Consider the following 17,866-nt stretch of genomic DNA (forward strand, 5'->3'; position numbering starts at 1 on the left):
CTGGTGGGTTTGAACTGCCAGCCTTCTGGTTAGCAGTCAAGTGCTTTAGCCACTATGCTACCAGAGCTCCTAACCACAAGTATAGGGGTTAAGATTTACAACACATATTTTTTGGAGACCCAATTCAATCTGTAACAATATGGATTGGTGGCAAGCCAGTGATAACTCTTGGACTACTGTAATGTCCTAATTCTTTCCCATTTAATGCATCCTTCAAACAGAAATATTAGCTAACTAATACTTAATCAGATAATTCTGGAAAATATTACATTTGGGGAAATACACATAAATTATTCAATTTTTCAAGGCAGCCATTGTTTGTGACTACTATTTACAGTGTTTAGGAATATGAGTGTGATATCTAAAATGCAAATTAATGCACATTTTTCTCTATTTAGGAAATGTAACATTTGGCCAGATCTCAAACTTGGGATTTGTGGGATTGATAATCTTTCACTTTTAGAAACAGATTTTATGAAGAAAATTTAATTAACAATTCCACAGAAATAAGAAAACATTGTGGTGGGAGTAAAATGGATGTATAGGATCCATTTACTCTGGTTCAGTGACTACAAAACTTGGTTGTGTATCACAGCCATCTGGGGGACTCTTTTTTCCCCCCTTTCATAATTTAAAACATATGCACAAATAGAATAATATAAGGAGGAGGAGGATTTTCACACACACAAACACACACCCCTTGATGCATGACTGTGTTTGGGAAACTCTTTTTTGTAAAAAATAGTCTCCTAAGCACGTCTTTAAACAAATGGTATTTAAATGATTTATCTTGACCTGTACTCATATCATCTCCATATTTAGATATTTTCTGATTTTCCTAGATTTTTAAAATCAAATTTGAGTAGTATATGATGATATTTTATTAGGCATAGTGCCTAAGGCACTTGACTGCTAACCAGAAGGCTGGTGGTTCAAACCCACCAGCCACTCCTTGGAAGGAAAATGGGGCAATCTACTTCCATAGTGATACCACCTCGGGAACCCAAAGAGGGGTCGCTATAATAAGTCGGGTCTGACTCGATGGCAGATAACAACAACAATGTTTGCATATAAAATTAATGCTAAGTAAACTTACTTTAAAGTAATGCCCTGCATTTATATAACTTTCACATAAAGTACCTTTACCAACATCATCATCATACTCTTTCCCCTACCTCGTGAGGTAGATTAATTTTTCCTTGCATTGTTGTTAGTTGCTATTGAATTGGTTCCAACTCATGGCTACCCTGTATACAGCAGAAAAAAACATTGCTTGATCCTGCAGCATCTTCACAGTTGTTGCTATGCTGATGCCTATTGTTGCAGCCACTGTGTATTTCAAGTGCCTTCCAATCTAGGAGACTCATCTTCAAGCACTTTATAGGATGTATTTCTGTTGTGATCTATAGGGTTTTCACTGGTGAATTTTTGGAAGTAGAAAACCAGGCCTTTCTTCCTAGTCTGTCTTAGTCTGGTAGTCTGTATAATTATATACATGGAAACCCAAATTGGATAGAAGGCTTCAGAATATATGGCATACATATTTGTTTTATTAAAATACCTAGTTATAGTTTCCAATGCTTAGCTGTCAATTTGTACTGTGGTGGCTTTCATGTGTCTGTGATGCTAGAAGCTATGGTACTACCAGTATTTCAGGTACCAGCAGGGTCACCCATAGTGGACAGCTTTCAGCAGAGTGTACAGACTAAGACAGGGAAGAAGGAATGAGGCCATCCACTTCTGAAACATCAGCCATTAAAAACGTTATGAATAGCAATGAAACATTGTCTGCTACAGTGCTGGAATATGAGCTCCTATGGTTGGAAGGCACTCAAGGCACCACTGGAGGAGAGCTGCCTTCTGACATGGATGGAGTAAAGTTTCTAGGACTTTCATTTGGGGATGTAGTAAGACTCAAATAAGAAGAAACTGCTGCAAACATCCATTAATAACGTGGGATGTATGAATTACGAGTCTAGGAAAATTAGAAGGTGTCAAAAGTGAAATGACATATGTAAAGATCAATATCTGGGCATTAGTGAGCTGAGATGGACTGGTACTGACCATTTTGAATTAGAAAATCATATGATCTACTATGCTGGGAATGACCAGTTGAAGAGGAATGACGTTGCATTCATCATTGAAAAGATTTATCCCCAAGGGCAGTGCTGTTAGTGACAGGATAATATCCATGTACCTACAAGGAAGACCAGTTAATATGAGTATTAATCAAATTTATGCACCAATCACTAAAGCCAAAGATGAAGAGTTTGAAGATTTTTACTGACTTCTGCAGTCTGAAATTGACCATTCAATTAAGACGTATTGATTTTTATTGGTAATTGGAATGTAAAAGGTGGAAGCAAAGAAGAATAATGAGTAGTTTGAAAATACAGCCTTGTGGTAGAAATGATGCTAGAGGTGGCATGATAGAATTTTGCAAGACCAGTGACTTATTTCATGGCTGATACCTTTTTCAACAACATAAATGGTGACTATATATGTGGAATTTGCCAGGTGGAATACACAGGAATCAAATCACCTACATCTGTGCAAAGAGGTAATGGAGAAGCTCAATATCAGTCAAAACTAGGCCAGGAGCTGACTATGGAACAGACCATCAGTTGCTCATATGCAAGTTTAAGCTGAAGCTGAAGAAAATTAAAACAAGTCAAAAAGAGCCAAAATACAACCTTGAGTATATTACCTAGAAGTTAGAAACCATCTAAAGAATAATTTGATGCATTGGACACCAGTGACCAACACCAGATAATTTGTGGGATGACATCTAGGGCATCATACATGAAGGAAGCAAAAGGTCATTAAAAAAGACAGGAAAGAAAAGACCAAAACAAGTCTGAAGAGACTCAGACTTGCTCTTGAATGGAGAGTAGCTAAAGCGAATGGAAGAAATTTTGATGTAAAAGAGCTGAATGAAAGATTTCAAAGGGCACCTCGAGAAGACAGTCAAGTATAAAACATTATTATTATTATGAAATGCCACTACTCTTCTGTCAGTTTGTCATACTGTGGTAGCTTGTGTGTTGCTGTGAGGCTGGAGGCAATGCTACTGGTATTTCAAATACCAGCAGAGTTATCCATGGTGGACAGGTTTCAGTGGAGCTTCCAGACTCAAACAGACTCAGAAGAAGGAAGGGGCCATCCACTTCTCAAAGAATTGGCCAATGAAAAAGCTGTACGAATAGCAGTGAAACACTGTCTGATATATTACTGGAAAACTTGATGAATAGCCCTGAAACACTGTCCAGCATAGTGCCAGAAGATGGAGCCTCTCAAGCCAGAAGACTCTCAAAATATGACTGGGAAGAGCTGCCTCCTCAGAGTAGAGCCGACCTTAATGATGTGGATGGAGTAAAGCTTTCGGGACCACCATTTGCTGATGTGGCACAACTCAAAACGGGGAGAAACAGCTGCAAACATCCATTAATAATCAGGACATGGAATGTACGAAATATGAAACCAGGAAAATTGGAAGATGTCAAAAATGAAATGGAACACATGAAGATCGATATCCTAGGCATTAATGAGCTGAAATGGAATGGTTTTGGCCATTTTGAATCGGACAACCACATGATCTACTATGCCGAGAATGACAAATTCAAGAAGAATGGCGGGGCATTCATCCTGACAACGACTGTTTCAAGACCTATCCTGAAGTACAGTACTGTCAGTGATAGGATAATATCCATACACCTACAAGGAAGACCTGTTAATATTATTGTTATTCAGATTTACGCACCAACCACTAAAGCCAAAGACTAGGAAATTGAAGATTTTTACCAATTTCTGCAGTCTGAAATGGACCAAACATGCAATCAAGATGTGTTGATTATCACTGGTGATTGGAATGCAAAAGTTGGAAACAAAGAAGAATTACCAGTAGTTGGAAAATCAGTGGCCTTGGTGACAGAAATAGTGTAGGAGATAGCATGATAGAATTTTGCAGGGTAAACAACTTATTCATTGCAGATACCTTTTTCAACACAAATGACAGCTATACACGTGGATTTTGCCAGATGGAGGACACAGGTATCAGGTCGACTACATCTGTGGCAAGAGATGATGGAGAAGCTCAGTATTTTCAGCCAAAACAAGGCCAGGAGCTGACTGTGCAACAGACCATCAGTTGCTCATATGCTAGTTCAAGTTGAAGCTGAAGACAATTAAAACAAATCCGTGAAAGCCAAAATATAACCTTGATTATATCTCTCCTGAATTTGGAGACCATCTAAAGAACAGATATGATGCACTGAACGCCAGTGACCAAAAACCAGAGGAATTGTGGGATGACATCAAGGACATCATCCATGAAGAAAGCAAAAGGTCATTTAAAAGACAGGAAAGGAAGAAAAGACCAAAATGGATGTCAGGAGAGACTCTGAAACTTGCCCTTGAACGGAGAGTAGCTAAAGCAAATGGAAGAAATGACAAGATAAAAGGACTGAACAGAAGATTACAAAGAGCAGCTTGAAAACACAACATTAATTATTATAATGAATTGTACAAAGACTTTGAGTTAGAAAACCAGAAAGGAAGAACATTCTCGGCATTTCTCAAGCTGAAAGAACTGAGGAAAAAATTCAAGCCTCGAGTTGCAATATTGAAAGATTGTATGGGCAAAATATTGAATGATGCAGGAAACATCAAAAGAAGATGGAAGGAATACACATGGTCACTGTACCAAAAAGAATTGGTCGATGTTCATTCATTTCAGGAGGTGGCATATGATCAAGAACTAATGGTATTAAAGGAAGAAGTCAAAACTGCACTGAAGGAATTGGCAAAGAACAAGCCTCCAGGAATTGACAGAATACCCATTGAGATGTTTCAACAAACGGATGCTGCACTGGAGGCACTCATTTGTCTATGCCAAGAAATTTGGAAGGCAGCTACCTGGCCAACTGACTGGAAGAGATCTATATTTGTACCCATTCCAAAGGTGATCACACAGAATATGGAAATTACCGAATAATATCATTAATATTACACTCAAGTAAAATCTTGTTGAAGGTAATTAAAAAATGGTTGCAGTAGCATAATTGACAGAGAACTTCCAGAAATGCAAGCTGGATTCAGAAGAGGATGTGAAATGAGGGATATAATTGCTGATGTCAGATGGATCTTGGCTGAAAGCAAAATATACCAGAAAGATGTTTACTTGTGTTTTATTGAGTATGCAAAAGCATTTGATTGTGTGGATCCTAGCAAATTATGGATAACATTGAGAAGAATGGTAATTCCAGAACACTTAATTGTACTTGTGAGGAACCTGTAACAGACCAGGAGACTATCATTTGAACATAACAAAGGGATACTGCATGGCTTAAAATCAGGAAGGGAATGTGTCAGGTTTGTATCCTTTCACCATACTTATTCAAACTGTATGCTGAGCAAACAATCTGAGAAGCTGGAGTATATAAAGAAGAATGTGGCACCAGAATTGGAGGAAGACTTATTAACAACCTGTGATTCACAGATGACCTACTTTTGCTCAAAGTGAGGGTGACTTGAAGCATTTATTGATGAAGATTAAAAACTTCAGTCTGCAGTATGGATTACATCTGAACATAAAGAAAACAAAAATCCTCACAACTGGACCTGTGAGCAACATCATGATAAATGGAGAAAAGATTGATATTGTTAAAGATTTTTTATTACTTTGTTCCATAATCAACACCAGTGGAAACAGTCAAGACATCAGGCAACTTATTGCCGTGGGGAAATTGTGCTGAAGAGCAAAGATTTAAACTTAAACTTTAAGGTGCACCTAACCCAAGCCATGGTATTTTCGATTGCCTTATATGCATGTGAGAGCTGGACAATGAACAAGGAAGATCTAAGAAGAGTTGATTCTTTTGAGTTGTGGTGTTGGCGAAGAATACTGATAGTCCCAAAAGAATGAACAAATCTGCCCTGGAAGAAGTGCAGCTAGAATGCTCCTTGGAAGCAAGAATGGCCAGACTTTGTCTCACCTATTTTGGTTATGCTGTCAGAAGGGACCATTCCCTGGAGGAAGATATTATGCTTGGTAAAGTGGAGGGTCAGCAAATAAGGGCAAGACCTTCAGGGAGATGACACATTGGCTCCAACAATGGGCTCAGGTATAGCAAGGATTGTGAGGTTGGCACAGGACTGGGCACTATTTCATGCTGTTGTGCATGGGGTTGCTTTGAGCTGGAGCTGACTCTATGGTACGTAACAACAACAGCAACAACAACAACAACAATGAAATGCTCAAAAACTTGGAGTTAGAAAACCTAAAGGGAAGAATAAGACCACCATTTCTCAAGCTGAAAGAACTGAAGAAAAAATTCAAGCCTTGAGTTGCAATATTAAAGGATTCTATGGGCAAAATATTGAACAATGAAAGAAGAAATAAAGGAAGATGGAAAGAATACACAGAATCACTGTACCCGAAAGAATTGGTTGATACTCAGCCATTTCAGGAGGTAGCATGTGATGAAGAACTGATGATATTGAAGGAAGAAATCTAAGCTCCATTGAAGGAACTGGTGAAAAACGAGGCTTCAGGAATTGACAGAATACCAAGTGAAATGTTTTAACAAATATGTTGTGCTGCCGGGGCTCACTCATTTAATGCCAAGAAATTTGGAAGACAATTACCTGGACAACCAACTGGAAGAGATCCATATTTGTGCCAATTTCAATGAAAGGTGATTCAACAGAATGTGGGAATTATTGATCAATATTGTTGATATCCTATGCAAGCAAAATTTTGCTGGCAAATTCAAAAGCAGTAGCAGTGGTACATACACAGACAGGGAACTTCCGGAAACTGGAATTTAGAAAAGAACATAGGCTGAAGGATATCATTGCTGATGTCAGATGGATCCTGGCTGAAAGCAGAGAATACCAGGAGAATGTTTACCTGTGTTTTATTGACTATGCAAAGGCATTCAATTCTCTGGATCATCACAAATTATGGATAACATTGGGAAGAATGAGAATTCCAGAGCACTTAATTGTGTTCATGAGGAACCTGAATATAGACCAAGAGGCAGTCATTTAAACAGAACGAGGGGATACTGCCTGGTTTAAAATCAGGTAAGGTATACGTCAGGGTTGTTCTGTCTTTTTCTGTATGTTGAGCAAGTAATCTGAGAAGCTGGACTATATGAATAACAACACTGCATTAAAATTGGAGGAATGCTTATAACCTGTGCTATAGGGATTATTCAACCTTGCTTGCTGAAAGTGAAGAAGATTTGGAGCACTTACTGATAAAAATCAAAGAGTACAATCTTTGGCAGGAATTACAGTTTAACATAAAGCAAAAATCCTCACAAGTGGACCAGTAAACAATAACATGATAAATGGAGAAAAGATTGAAGTTGTAAAAGATTTCATGTGATATGAATCCACAATCAATGTCCTGGAAGCAGGAATCAGGAAATTAAATGAGGTATTTGCATTGGGTAAATCTGCTGAAAACACCAGCTTGCAGTGTTAAAGATTAAAGATGTCACTCTGGAGACCAAGGTGTGCCTGACCTAAGCCATGGTATTTTCAGTTGCCTCATGTGCATGTGAAAGCTGGACAAAGAATAAGGATGACAGAAGAATAAACCCATTTGCATTTATGATGTTGGTGAAGAATATTGAATGTACTGTGGACTGCCAGAAGATGAACAAAGTATGTCTTGGAAGAAGTACAGCCAAATGTTCTTTAGAGGTGAGCATGATGAGATCTGTCCTGGAGGAAGTGCACCTGAAATGCTCCTTGGAAGCGAGAATGGCCACCTTTTTTTTTTTTTTTTTGGTCATGTTGTCAGAAGGGACATCCTGGAGAAGGATGTCATGTTTGGTAGGGTGGAGGGTCAACGAAAGAGGAGGAGGCCTTCAATGAGATGGATTTACACGGTGGCTGCAATGATGGGCTCAAGTATAGCAGGGATCATGGAGCTGGTGCGGGATCGGGCAGTATTTCGTTCTGCTGTGCCTGGGGTTGCTATGAGTTGGAAACGACTCGACGGTACCTAACAACCACAACATGGTGACACTTCGTCTCACATACTTTGGACATGTTATCAGGAGGGACTGGTTTCTAGAGAAGGACGTCATACTTGGCAAAGGAGAGGGTCAGTGAAAAAGAGGAGGACTCTCAGTGAGATGGATTGACACGGCTGCATCAGTGTGCTCAAGCATAGCAGCGATTGTGAGAATGGTGAAGGACTGGGCAATGTTTTGTTCTTTTGTACACAAGGTGTCTGTGAGTTGGAATCGACTTGATGGCCCTAACAGCCACAGTTACATGTTTGAGATGTTTTAGAACAGAATGTCTAAATAACTGTGACTTAAATAATAAGAACATTTTTTATCTCTTTAAGAGTTTTGGAGAGAGGTGGTTTTAGGGTTGGCTAATTCAGCCATGCAGCTATGTCAGTGTTCTGGGTCATTTTCTCTCAGATTCATTTTTTCATCATGGTTGTAAGACCGTTGCCACATATCTGAGTATCATATCCTTTTGCAGAAAAACTGAGATAAAGGAAGGAAGAGCAGGACCTTTCTCCATGTGTCATGTTCTCTCTCTTGTAAAATCTTTTCCTCTAATCCCCAGTAGACTTCCCCTTATGTCCCTTTATCCAGTTATGTATGTATGTATATATGTGTATATATAGATAGAGGAGCTCTGGTGGCATAGTGATATATATGTCTGTACACACACACACACACACACACATTTACACAATATATAAACACACACAACATAAACAAAACCAAATGCTGTTGAGTTGATTCTAACTTCCTAACTAATGGTGAGCCCATGTGTGACATGCTAGAATCACACTCTATAGCGTTTTCAGTGGCTGATGCTTTGATTTTTAGGCCTTTTTTCCTGAGGTGCTTATCGGTTGACTAGAACTGCCAACCTTTCAGTTAGCAGCCATACCACACACTCAATTGTTTGTACCACTAAATCAGTTGCTGATGAGGAGAAATGAAACTCGCATGATTGGCTTAGAACAATTTTGGTTCTTCCCCTGGTCCTGGAAGAAAGGACTCACCCATCTTGTCTCCTTGATTTCTCATATCAGATAAGAGATTAGTGCTTTGTCATTTATAGAAGGAGGGGTGGCTGATGGGTAGGCAGTCACTAGTATGTGCTGAATTATAGTAATATAGAGTTGTTGGTGACATTTTCTCCATCCTTCATAGTTATGTCTTGTAAAAAGTGAAATATTAGTATTTCAAGCTGTAAAATAGTTACCATTTGAGACGCATACTACCCTCTAAATGTTACTTTATGTTTTGGCTTTTAATCTTAGTTACTACTCACTGTACTTATTTTTGTGTTGGTTATAGTCATTTATTTTTCTTGAAGATCTGTTGAGCTGAGAGATATGTGATATTAAATGATTTGGGCAGTAATTTCTGATTCTTTGTAATTAATTAATTCTTGTTCTCTTAGGTGGATTCTCAACAGTTTTCCTAGTGCGGGCTCATGGTGGTATACGATGTGCATTGAAACGAATATATGTCAATAATGTGCCAGACCTCAACATTTGTAAAAGAGAAATTACAATTATGGTAAGCAAAAGACTAATTCTGTTTTAGAAATTTGGTACACTTTCTTCTGTTTTACACTATAATGTAAACATATTTTAGGCAAGCTGTTTATTGCTCATGTACATCTGGTAAAACTTTGAAGATCACTAAATTAATTTGGAAAATTATCTGGAAATATATAGTACATTCCTTATAACCACAGGGCTACATATAGCCTCTTTCTCTCCTTCCTTCCTTCCTGGCTGTACAGTTCAACAGGAATGTTACTCTGCTTTCTTCTTCCTTTTCTAAAATCCATTTTAATTATGAGGAATATGTTGAGTATACAAAAATTTAGAGAATTGCATAATGAACATCATTGCCATTAAGGTTAAGATGTGAAACCGTACAGAGACAGTTGAGGCTCCTGTGTGCATTAATTTCCATCTATCACTCTGTGCTGTCCTCCTCATCCAAAAGGAAACCACTGACCTAAATTTGGTGTTTACTCCCATTCCCATACATGTTTCATGCATTCACTTCATGTATTAGTATTCACAAACAATAATTACTTTTGGCTTTTCCTTTTTAAAATCATGCTGTAAGTCTGATTGCTTTTCCTGTGTACTCTAATTTTCAGCAAGGAATTTTTCTTTTGTAAACATTAGGAAAAGTAAAAAATATTTTAATAGACATTAAAGAAAATTTTAGTGACTCATTTAACTAGAAGCAGTTAAAAACTTACAAAATTATATTTTCTTCGTTTTTTTGTATTGCTTATTTGTAGTTCTCCTTTTTCTTCCTTTTGTTTGTTTTAAACTGGTAAAATGGTTATCAAGTGCTAGTACTTTAAACTACCACTCATCTGTCCATTTTTTTGTACTGTGGTGGCTTGCATGTTCCTGTGAGACTAGAGGCTATGCCACTGATACTTCAAATAGCAGTAGGGTTAGCCATGTTGGACAGGTTTCAACAGAACTTCCAAACTAAGACAGAGTCAGAAGAAGGAAAGGGCCATCGCTGCTAAAAGAATTGGCTAGTGAAAACCTTATGAACAGTAGTAAAGCACTGTCTGATATACTACTGGAAAACTTTATGAATAGCCCTGAAACATTGTCTGATACAGTGCCAGCAGATGAGCCCCTCAAGTCTGAAGGTGCTCATAATATGACTAGGAAGAGCTGCATCCTCAAAGGACAGTCAACCTTAATTATATTGATGGAGTAAAGCTTTTGGGGCCTCCATTTGCAGATGGGGCATGACTGAAAACAGAAAAAAAACAGCTGCAGACATCCTTTAATTGTCAGAACATGGAATGTATGAAGTATGTGTCTAGGAAAATTGGAAGTAGTTGAGAAATGAAATGGAATGCATAAAGATTGCTATCCTAGGCATTAGTGAGCTGAAATGGGCTGGTTTTGGCCATTTGGAATCAGATAATCATGATCTGCTATGCTGGGAATGACAGTATGAAGAGGAATGACGAGGCATTCATCGTTACAAAGAATGTTTCAAGATGTATCCTGAAGTACAGTGCTGTCAATGACAGGATAATATCCATATGCTTCCAAGGAAGACCAGTGAATACTGCTGTTACTCAAATTTCCACACCAACCACCAAAGCCAAAGATTAGGAAATTGAAGATTTTTAACAACCAGTCTGAAATTGATCAAACATGCAATCAAGATAGATTGATTATTACTGTTGTTGTTGTTGTTACTTGCCGTCGAGCCGGCCCCGACTCATAGCGACCCCTCCTTGGGTTTCCGAGGCAGTATCACTACGGAAGTAGGATTGCCCAACCTTCCTTCCGAGGAGTGGCTGGTGGTTTTGAACCTCCAGCCTTCTGGTTAGCAGTCAAGTACCTTAGGCACTATGCTACCAGAGCTCCCTAAGATAAATAGTTAGTACTTAGTAAATAGTAACTGAATATATAATTTGTTTATATTGTAGTGTACACACACACACACACACACATACACACATCCTAATCGTGGGCTCATGGTGATCCATGTGTTTCCGAGTAGAATGTTGCTGTGTAGAGTTTTTAGTACCAAACCAAACCAAACCAAACTCATTGCTGTCAAGTCGGATCTGACTCATGGCACCCCTCCTTGGGTTTCTGAGGTGGTATTACTGTGGGAGTAGATTGCTCAAGCTTCCTTCTGAGGAGTGGCTGATAGGTTTGAATTGCCAGCCTCCTGGTAAGCAGTCAGTTGCCTTAGGCACTACACCACCAGAGCTCCTTTAGAGCTTTCAGTATCAGTTTTTTTTTTTCATTTGGGTGGTAAATCTCCAAGCTTTTCTTCTGAGTCATCTCTGGTCTGGATGACTCAAACCTCCAACTTTATTGGTTAACATATTTAATTAACAGTTTGCAATACCTAGGGACTCTGTAGTAAGTTTATATATAATCAATAATAATAAAAACTTTGAAAAATATTGCTACCTTTTCATGGTATGTCTAATTAAGACTATCTTTTATAAACAATGGTTTATAATGTCATTGAGATTAGGTAAAGATAGATTGCCATTTAATTGGCTTTGTAATTAAATCTGTGCAAGTCTCTGTGTGACACAATACCTTTTTGTAACAATGTGATTCTCTCTGAAATTGAGGACCATTTAGTAGTCTGATTAGATGTTTTCTAGTTTGGATGGAATTGGAAAGAAACTTGTTAGGTTAATTTATTGTGTTACAGCTGTATTCTGTTTTGCTTGGGTTATCAGGAAGGAAGGAGAAGGAGTAATTTGAATGTCAATATAGAGTATGACTCTGAAATTAAATATAAAATAGGGAAATTATACATTGAAGGGAGGAGTCAGCCACAGGGATCCAGGTAAGGGGAGGGAACCCAGGCCACGCCCCATAAGTGGCAAGGCAGGAAAGTGGGGGAAGGGACAGAAAAAGGCAAGGGGGACAGGAACAGAATGAGGAGTCAGCCGCAGGGATCCAGGTGAGGGGAGGGAACCCAGGCCACCCCCTACAAGAAGAATACAGTCTGTAGTATGGATTACATTTCAATATAAAGAAAACATAAATCCTCACAACTGGACCAATAAGCAGCATCACTATAAATGGAGAAAAGATTGAGGTTGTCAAAGAATTCATATTGCTTATTTCTGTGATCATCGCCAATGGAAGCAGCAGTCCGGACATTAGATGACGTATAGCACTGGGCAAGTGGCTACAAAGGAACTCTTTCAAGTGCTGAGGAACAAGGATGCCTCCTCGAGGATTAAGGTGTGCCTGATACAAGCCATGATATTTTCAGTCACCTCATATGCATGTGAGAGCTGGACAATGAAAATGAAGACCGAAGGAGAGTTGATGCTTTTGAGTTGTGATGCTGGCGAAGAATACTGAAAGTACCATGGACTGCTAAAAGAACTAACAGATCTGTCCTTGAGGGAGTACAGCTGAAATGTTCCTTGGAAGAGAGAATGGCCAGACTTCATCTCATCTACTTTGGTCATGTTGTCAGAAGGGACCATTCCCTGGAGAAGGATGTCATGCTTGGTAAGGTGGAAGGTGGACGAAAGAGGGGAAGGCCTTCAATGAGATGGATTGATATGGTGGCTTTGATGATGGGCTCAAGTATAGCAAGGATCATGGAGCTGACGTGGGATCGGGTGGTGTTTCGTTCTGCTGTGATAGGGTGGCTATGAGTCGGAAACGACTCAATGGCCTCTTACGACAACAACAACAACAACAATATACATTGAAGGAATCTATATGCTATAGTTTTCAGTTTAAAAATTTTTTATTTTTGAGTGTGTTTGTAAAAAAAAAAAAAAAAAGTCTAGAATAATGGTACCAAACCAAACCATAGTCACTGCTGTCTATTGGATCCGACTCATAGAGATCCTTCCTTGGGTTTCTGAGGTGGTGTCACCATGGAAATAGATCACCCAACCTTCCTTCCAAGGAGTGGCTGGTGTGTTTGAACCACCAGCCTTCTGGTTATCAGTCAAATGCCTTAGACACTTTGCCACTAGACCTCCTAGAATAATGGTAGACTATCTGAAAATTAGCATTTATTATTAATTTGCATGGTAGAGTAGCATTGAAGTTAAATGAATTGATAAATGATAAATCAATTTATATGATACCAGGTTCATGGTAGGGACTCACCAGTAGTGTTAATTCACTCATCATTTCAAGTTCATGCCAGCCCTAACTTTTTTATTTTGTATCAACATTTTTACCAACACACACATTGGGATTGCTTTTGTTCGAGGTAGACTTATGTATATAATCTGATTTTTCCTAATTCTCCTTTTATGTTTTCTATTAACTAGGCTACAGTTGATTTGACTTTGAGACTTCCTTTTTTTTTTTAAAGTTAAGGTGTCACCAAAATGGTAAAGGATTTACTCCCAGATAACGGCAGAGCTTATATTAAATTCCCTTACTTGTGCCCAAATCTTATACTATTGTGACATGATGCTGCCTTTCATAGAATTTATATGTATAATTTTGATAGTTATAAAATATAGTTAGCAGCAGCAGTGACATTCAAAACGTATGTAGCAATCTTCCAACTCTTACTCACCTCTGCTCATTATGTAATTTATTTATAAAGTATTTGTGTTTAGCTGGCATTAGCCAGTATCTCAAATTGTATTACAGTAAACTAGGTTTATTTTTAATTATATGAATGTAAGTTAATTTAACATAATATTTTGATAATTGTTTTTTAATTTCCATACAGAACTGATTAGGTCATTATTTTTAAGCTTACAGCTGATAGCTATTTTATATTAAGCAGTAAGTGTCAAAAGCTGCCATTTTTCTGTTATTTCCTTGCACTTGTTTTATTAGTATGATTTTCAGTGTGTGGTTTATTTGTAGCTCTTGTTCATTTTAAAGGTTATCATATTAATAGTACATAAACCCATGTATCTATTTAAATAGGTATACATAAATTACAGTATGTTGCCAGCAAAACAAATGAGAATGCAACTGTTAATTCATAAATATGTCAACTTTAAGCCATTGCTTAAACTTTAAAATGTGTTTTTCCAGTTTTCCTCATTTTGTTTCTGTTTTACAGAAAGAACTATCTGGTCACAAAAATATCGTGGGTTATTTGGACTGTGCTGTTAATTCAGTTAGTGATAATGTATGGGAAGTGCTTATCTTAATGGAATATTGTCGAGGTAAGTATCTGTCTGCATTTGTATCATTAAAAAAAAAAAAAGTCCACTTAAAATAGGTTGGTTTCTCCTAAGACAGCTGTCACCTGATTTTAGACGCTTATTGTTGCAACCTCAGCTTTGCCTGTCTAATTAATGATGGCTGTTTAAAAAAATTTAAAACCCTCTCATAGTTGCTGCAGTGATTACTTGAGTATTTAATCTTAAGTGGAAAATTAGAAAAATACTACTTGATTTAAAACAGGAAATCTAAACAGATAAAGAACAGTTACCCTTCATGCTCCCTAGCCAATTTTTTGTAATCCAACTAAGAAAAACATAATGTGTAAATGTTAGTGTTATGTTATCTTTAAATCATATTAAATTTAATAGTTTTAGGGGATGCATTTTGATATATAATGTTCATAAACCTATAGTAAGTAGTTTTTTGTGGTTCCATAGTGAATATCAGAAGATAGAAATCTACATTTTATTTGGACCTAATGCCACTCCTCGGAAGGAAGGTTGGGCAATCCTACGTCCGTAGTGATACTGCCTCAGAAACCCAAGGAGGGGTCGCTATGAGTCGGGGTCGACTTGATGGCACATAACAACAACAACAACAATATATTTTAGAAGAAATATTTCCTTGTATACTGTGCCTTAAGAATAATAATGATAATAATAAATACCTAACTTTTTTTTTTCTTTAATGTGTGTGAGGGGCAATTAATCCAGTTCCTACAAAATTACTTTCTCAAACTGTGTCTGGCAGTTTGGGTGTAGGGATCCCTGGCTTGTATGTAGACTCTTAAGACTGCTGTGATTGTTATTTCCATACCAACAACCCTAACAGTTTTCTGAAGGTTGGAGGCAGGAGCATGATGTGATGGTGAAGAAAATATGTCTCATTTCTTCCAGTCTTGTAAGGAGTGAAGAACAGAGAAAAATGAAGTTAGTCAATTCTTATGCATATGTATTATAAAATACTTGCAGCTTATTTCCATATATAATATAAAAACAGATGTTCATGATTGCCTTATTTATAAAAGATCTCATCTTCTGGACTGTAAAACATTGTTACCTCTTTTGAGAGAAGATAATGATTTTCTCTACCCCACTTTTGTGAATTCTGTTAGTTATGCTAGAGTTTTATAATTATTTATTCTTTTCTTATCTGTATTAGAGGGAGCTCTGGTAGTATAGTGCCTAAGGCACTTGACTGCTAACCAGAAGGCTGGCGGTTCAAACCCATTAGCCACTCCTTGGAAGGAAGGTTGGGCAATCTACTTCCGTAGTGATACTGCCTCAGAAACCCAAGGAGGGGTCGCTATGAATTGGGTCTGACTTGACGGCACATAACAACACCACCATCTGTATTGGAATTGACCAGTAGTTCTTGGTTACTATAATTTTTTTGTAGATAATTGAATTGTACTTAATTATACCCCAGATGGGTTTGTCACCTAGAAAACATTATAATAAGGGAGCTGAATTGGCTTCAATTTTCAGAGGCAAATTTTAACTTAAAGTAGAAGAATTACTTAAGCTGTAATTAAGGAAGGCATTAGTTTGTTTTCATTATTTTTGTTTTGTAATTGAATAAGCAAGCTTTCTTTTATATGAAATTTGAATTTTTGTTAAAGTAATTTATAGCAAAAATTGTGAAGGTGGTGTGCGACCAAGCAACATTTCATTCTGTCATACATACAGAACTGACTCAAAGGCACCTAACAACAACTCATAAATACAGTTTAAAAAGTTACATAATACTATTAAGCTGTGGCTAAATTAGTACTGGCCCTTCCTCTGTCCCACTATTCTTAAATTCTTGAGATGTATCTTCTCATATTTACTAACCTATTTCTAAACATAGCATATACAGATGAGTTCTGTAGTGTTATTGATATTGTGGAGTATAAGAAAGGAGGAATTTAGAAAATCAGGAAGTATGTGATTTTAGATATGAGGAGGCGCTTAAATTTTACTAGTGCTATTTCTGATCTTAATGTTTTACATACTGCTTCTAGAAAAAGATGAGAAATTACTTCTAGTGTAGTATAGTCTTAGTTTTCGGATTAAACCAATAATCAGGGTTAACATAATTTTGTTTGCCATTATAGCTGAATCATACAGAAGTTTATAATTGCTTTTTCTTTCTTATACATCTTTTTTTTTCCTTTGGATTTAATACCACTTTTATGCGCCTAAGTTTCTTCATATATATTACTACTTTAACCCTATATTGCCCAATAAAAGTATATTATATTTTTTCTTTTTATTGTGATTTGGGTGAAAATTTACAGAGCGAATACCCTTTCCATACAGCAGTTCTCATACACTTTGTGTCATGACATTAGCCACAGATTACCACAATGCAACAGCTCTCCTCCCACTTCCTCCCCATAGTTACCCCTTCCCAGTGTCCATCCCTCCATGCACTCCTGCCCCCTGAGCTGTCTCCCTGTGCATAAGCAGCCCTTCTTTCTCCCATGCTTGTTCTCTCCAAGGAGTGTATCTACCTCAGGTAAATGTTCAACTAATATGCCTGTCTATTGTTTGGCTGGAAGCCACAGGCGTGTGTTCAATTCCAGACCTGAAGGGCAGCTAGGGGCCATAGTCTCAGTGGTTCCACCAGGCTCTATCGTGCCAGCAAACCTGGTCCCCCCCCCCTTTTTTTTTTTTCCAAATGATTTTGAGTTTTGTTCCACATTGTTGTCCTATCTCTCCAGGATCTCCTGCATAGATCCTCTTCCAAGTGGTTGACAGTAGTAGCCGGGCACCATCTAGTTCTTCTGATGTCATAGTCTTATATTATAGGCTGCAGATTGGATGGTATACCAGTCGCTAGGACTAATTGTTTCCATGAATTTGTGGTTTTCTTCATTCTTCTTGGCTCTGGACGAGGAGAGACCCATCGTTTCATCTAGATGGCAGCTTGCAAGCTTTTAATATCTCAGTCGCTACTGACCACAGTAGGAGGTGGAACAATGTTTTGTGTAGTATGTTATGCCAATTGAGCTTGATGTCCTCTACGACTGTGGTCCCGAGCCACAGGTTCAACTACTTGGTCCCTCTGGGTAGGTGGCTGTGACCAAGCAGTAACTACAATCTTGCCCCTTGTCAGCTCCATTATACACCTGGGAATTCAGATCCAACACATAAAGTTATAGGACCATTGTCTGCAACCCTATACATG

General features: G+C 37.9%; 1 protein-coding gene across 1 annotated transcript in view; it reads left to right on the forward strand.

Moving 5' to 3' along the window:
- Nucleotides 1–17,866, forward strand: part of BMP2K (BMP2 inducible kinase) — a 254,462-nt gene that overhangs the window by 98,290 nt on the left and 138,306 nt on the right. The window contains exons 2-3 of the mRNA XM_007950371.2: nt 9,451–9,569; nt 14,586–14,691. Coding sequence (XP_007948562.1) covers nt 9,451–9,569; nt 14,586–14,691 — 225 coding nt within the window. The remainder of the gene's footprint in view (nt 1–9,450; nt 9,570–14,585; nt 14,692–17,866) is intronic.

The sequence above is a fragment of the Orycteropus afer genome, unplaced genomic scaffold (assembly GCF_000298275.1).
Source record: "Orycteropus afer afer isolate SDZICR_OR568_19922 unplaced genomic scaffold, OryAfe1.0 scaffold00270, whole genome shotgun sequence".
Taxonomy (NCBI): Eukaryota; Metazoa; Chordata; class Mammalia; order Tubulidentata; family Orycteropodidae; genus Orycteropus; species Orycteropus afer.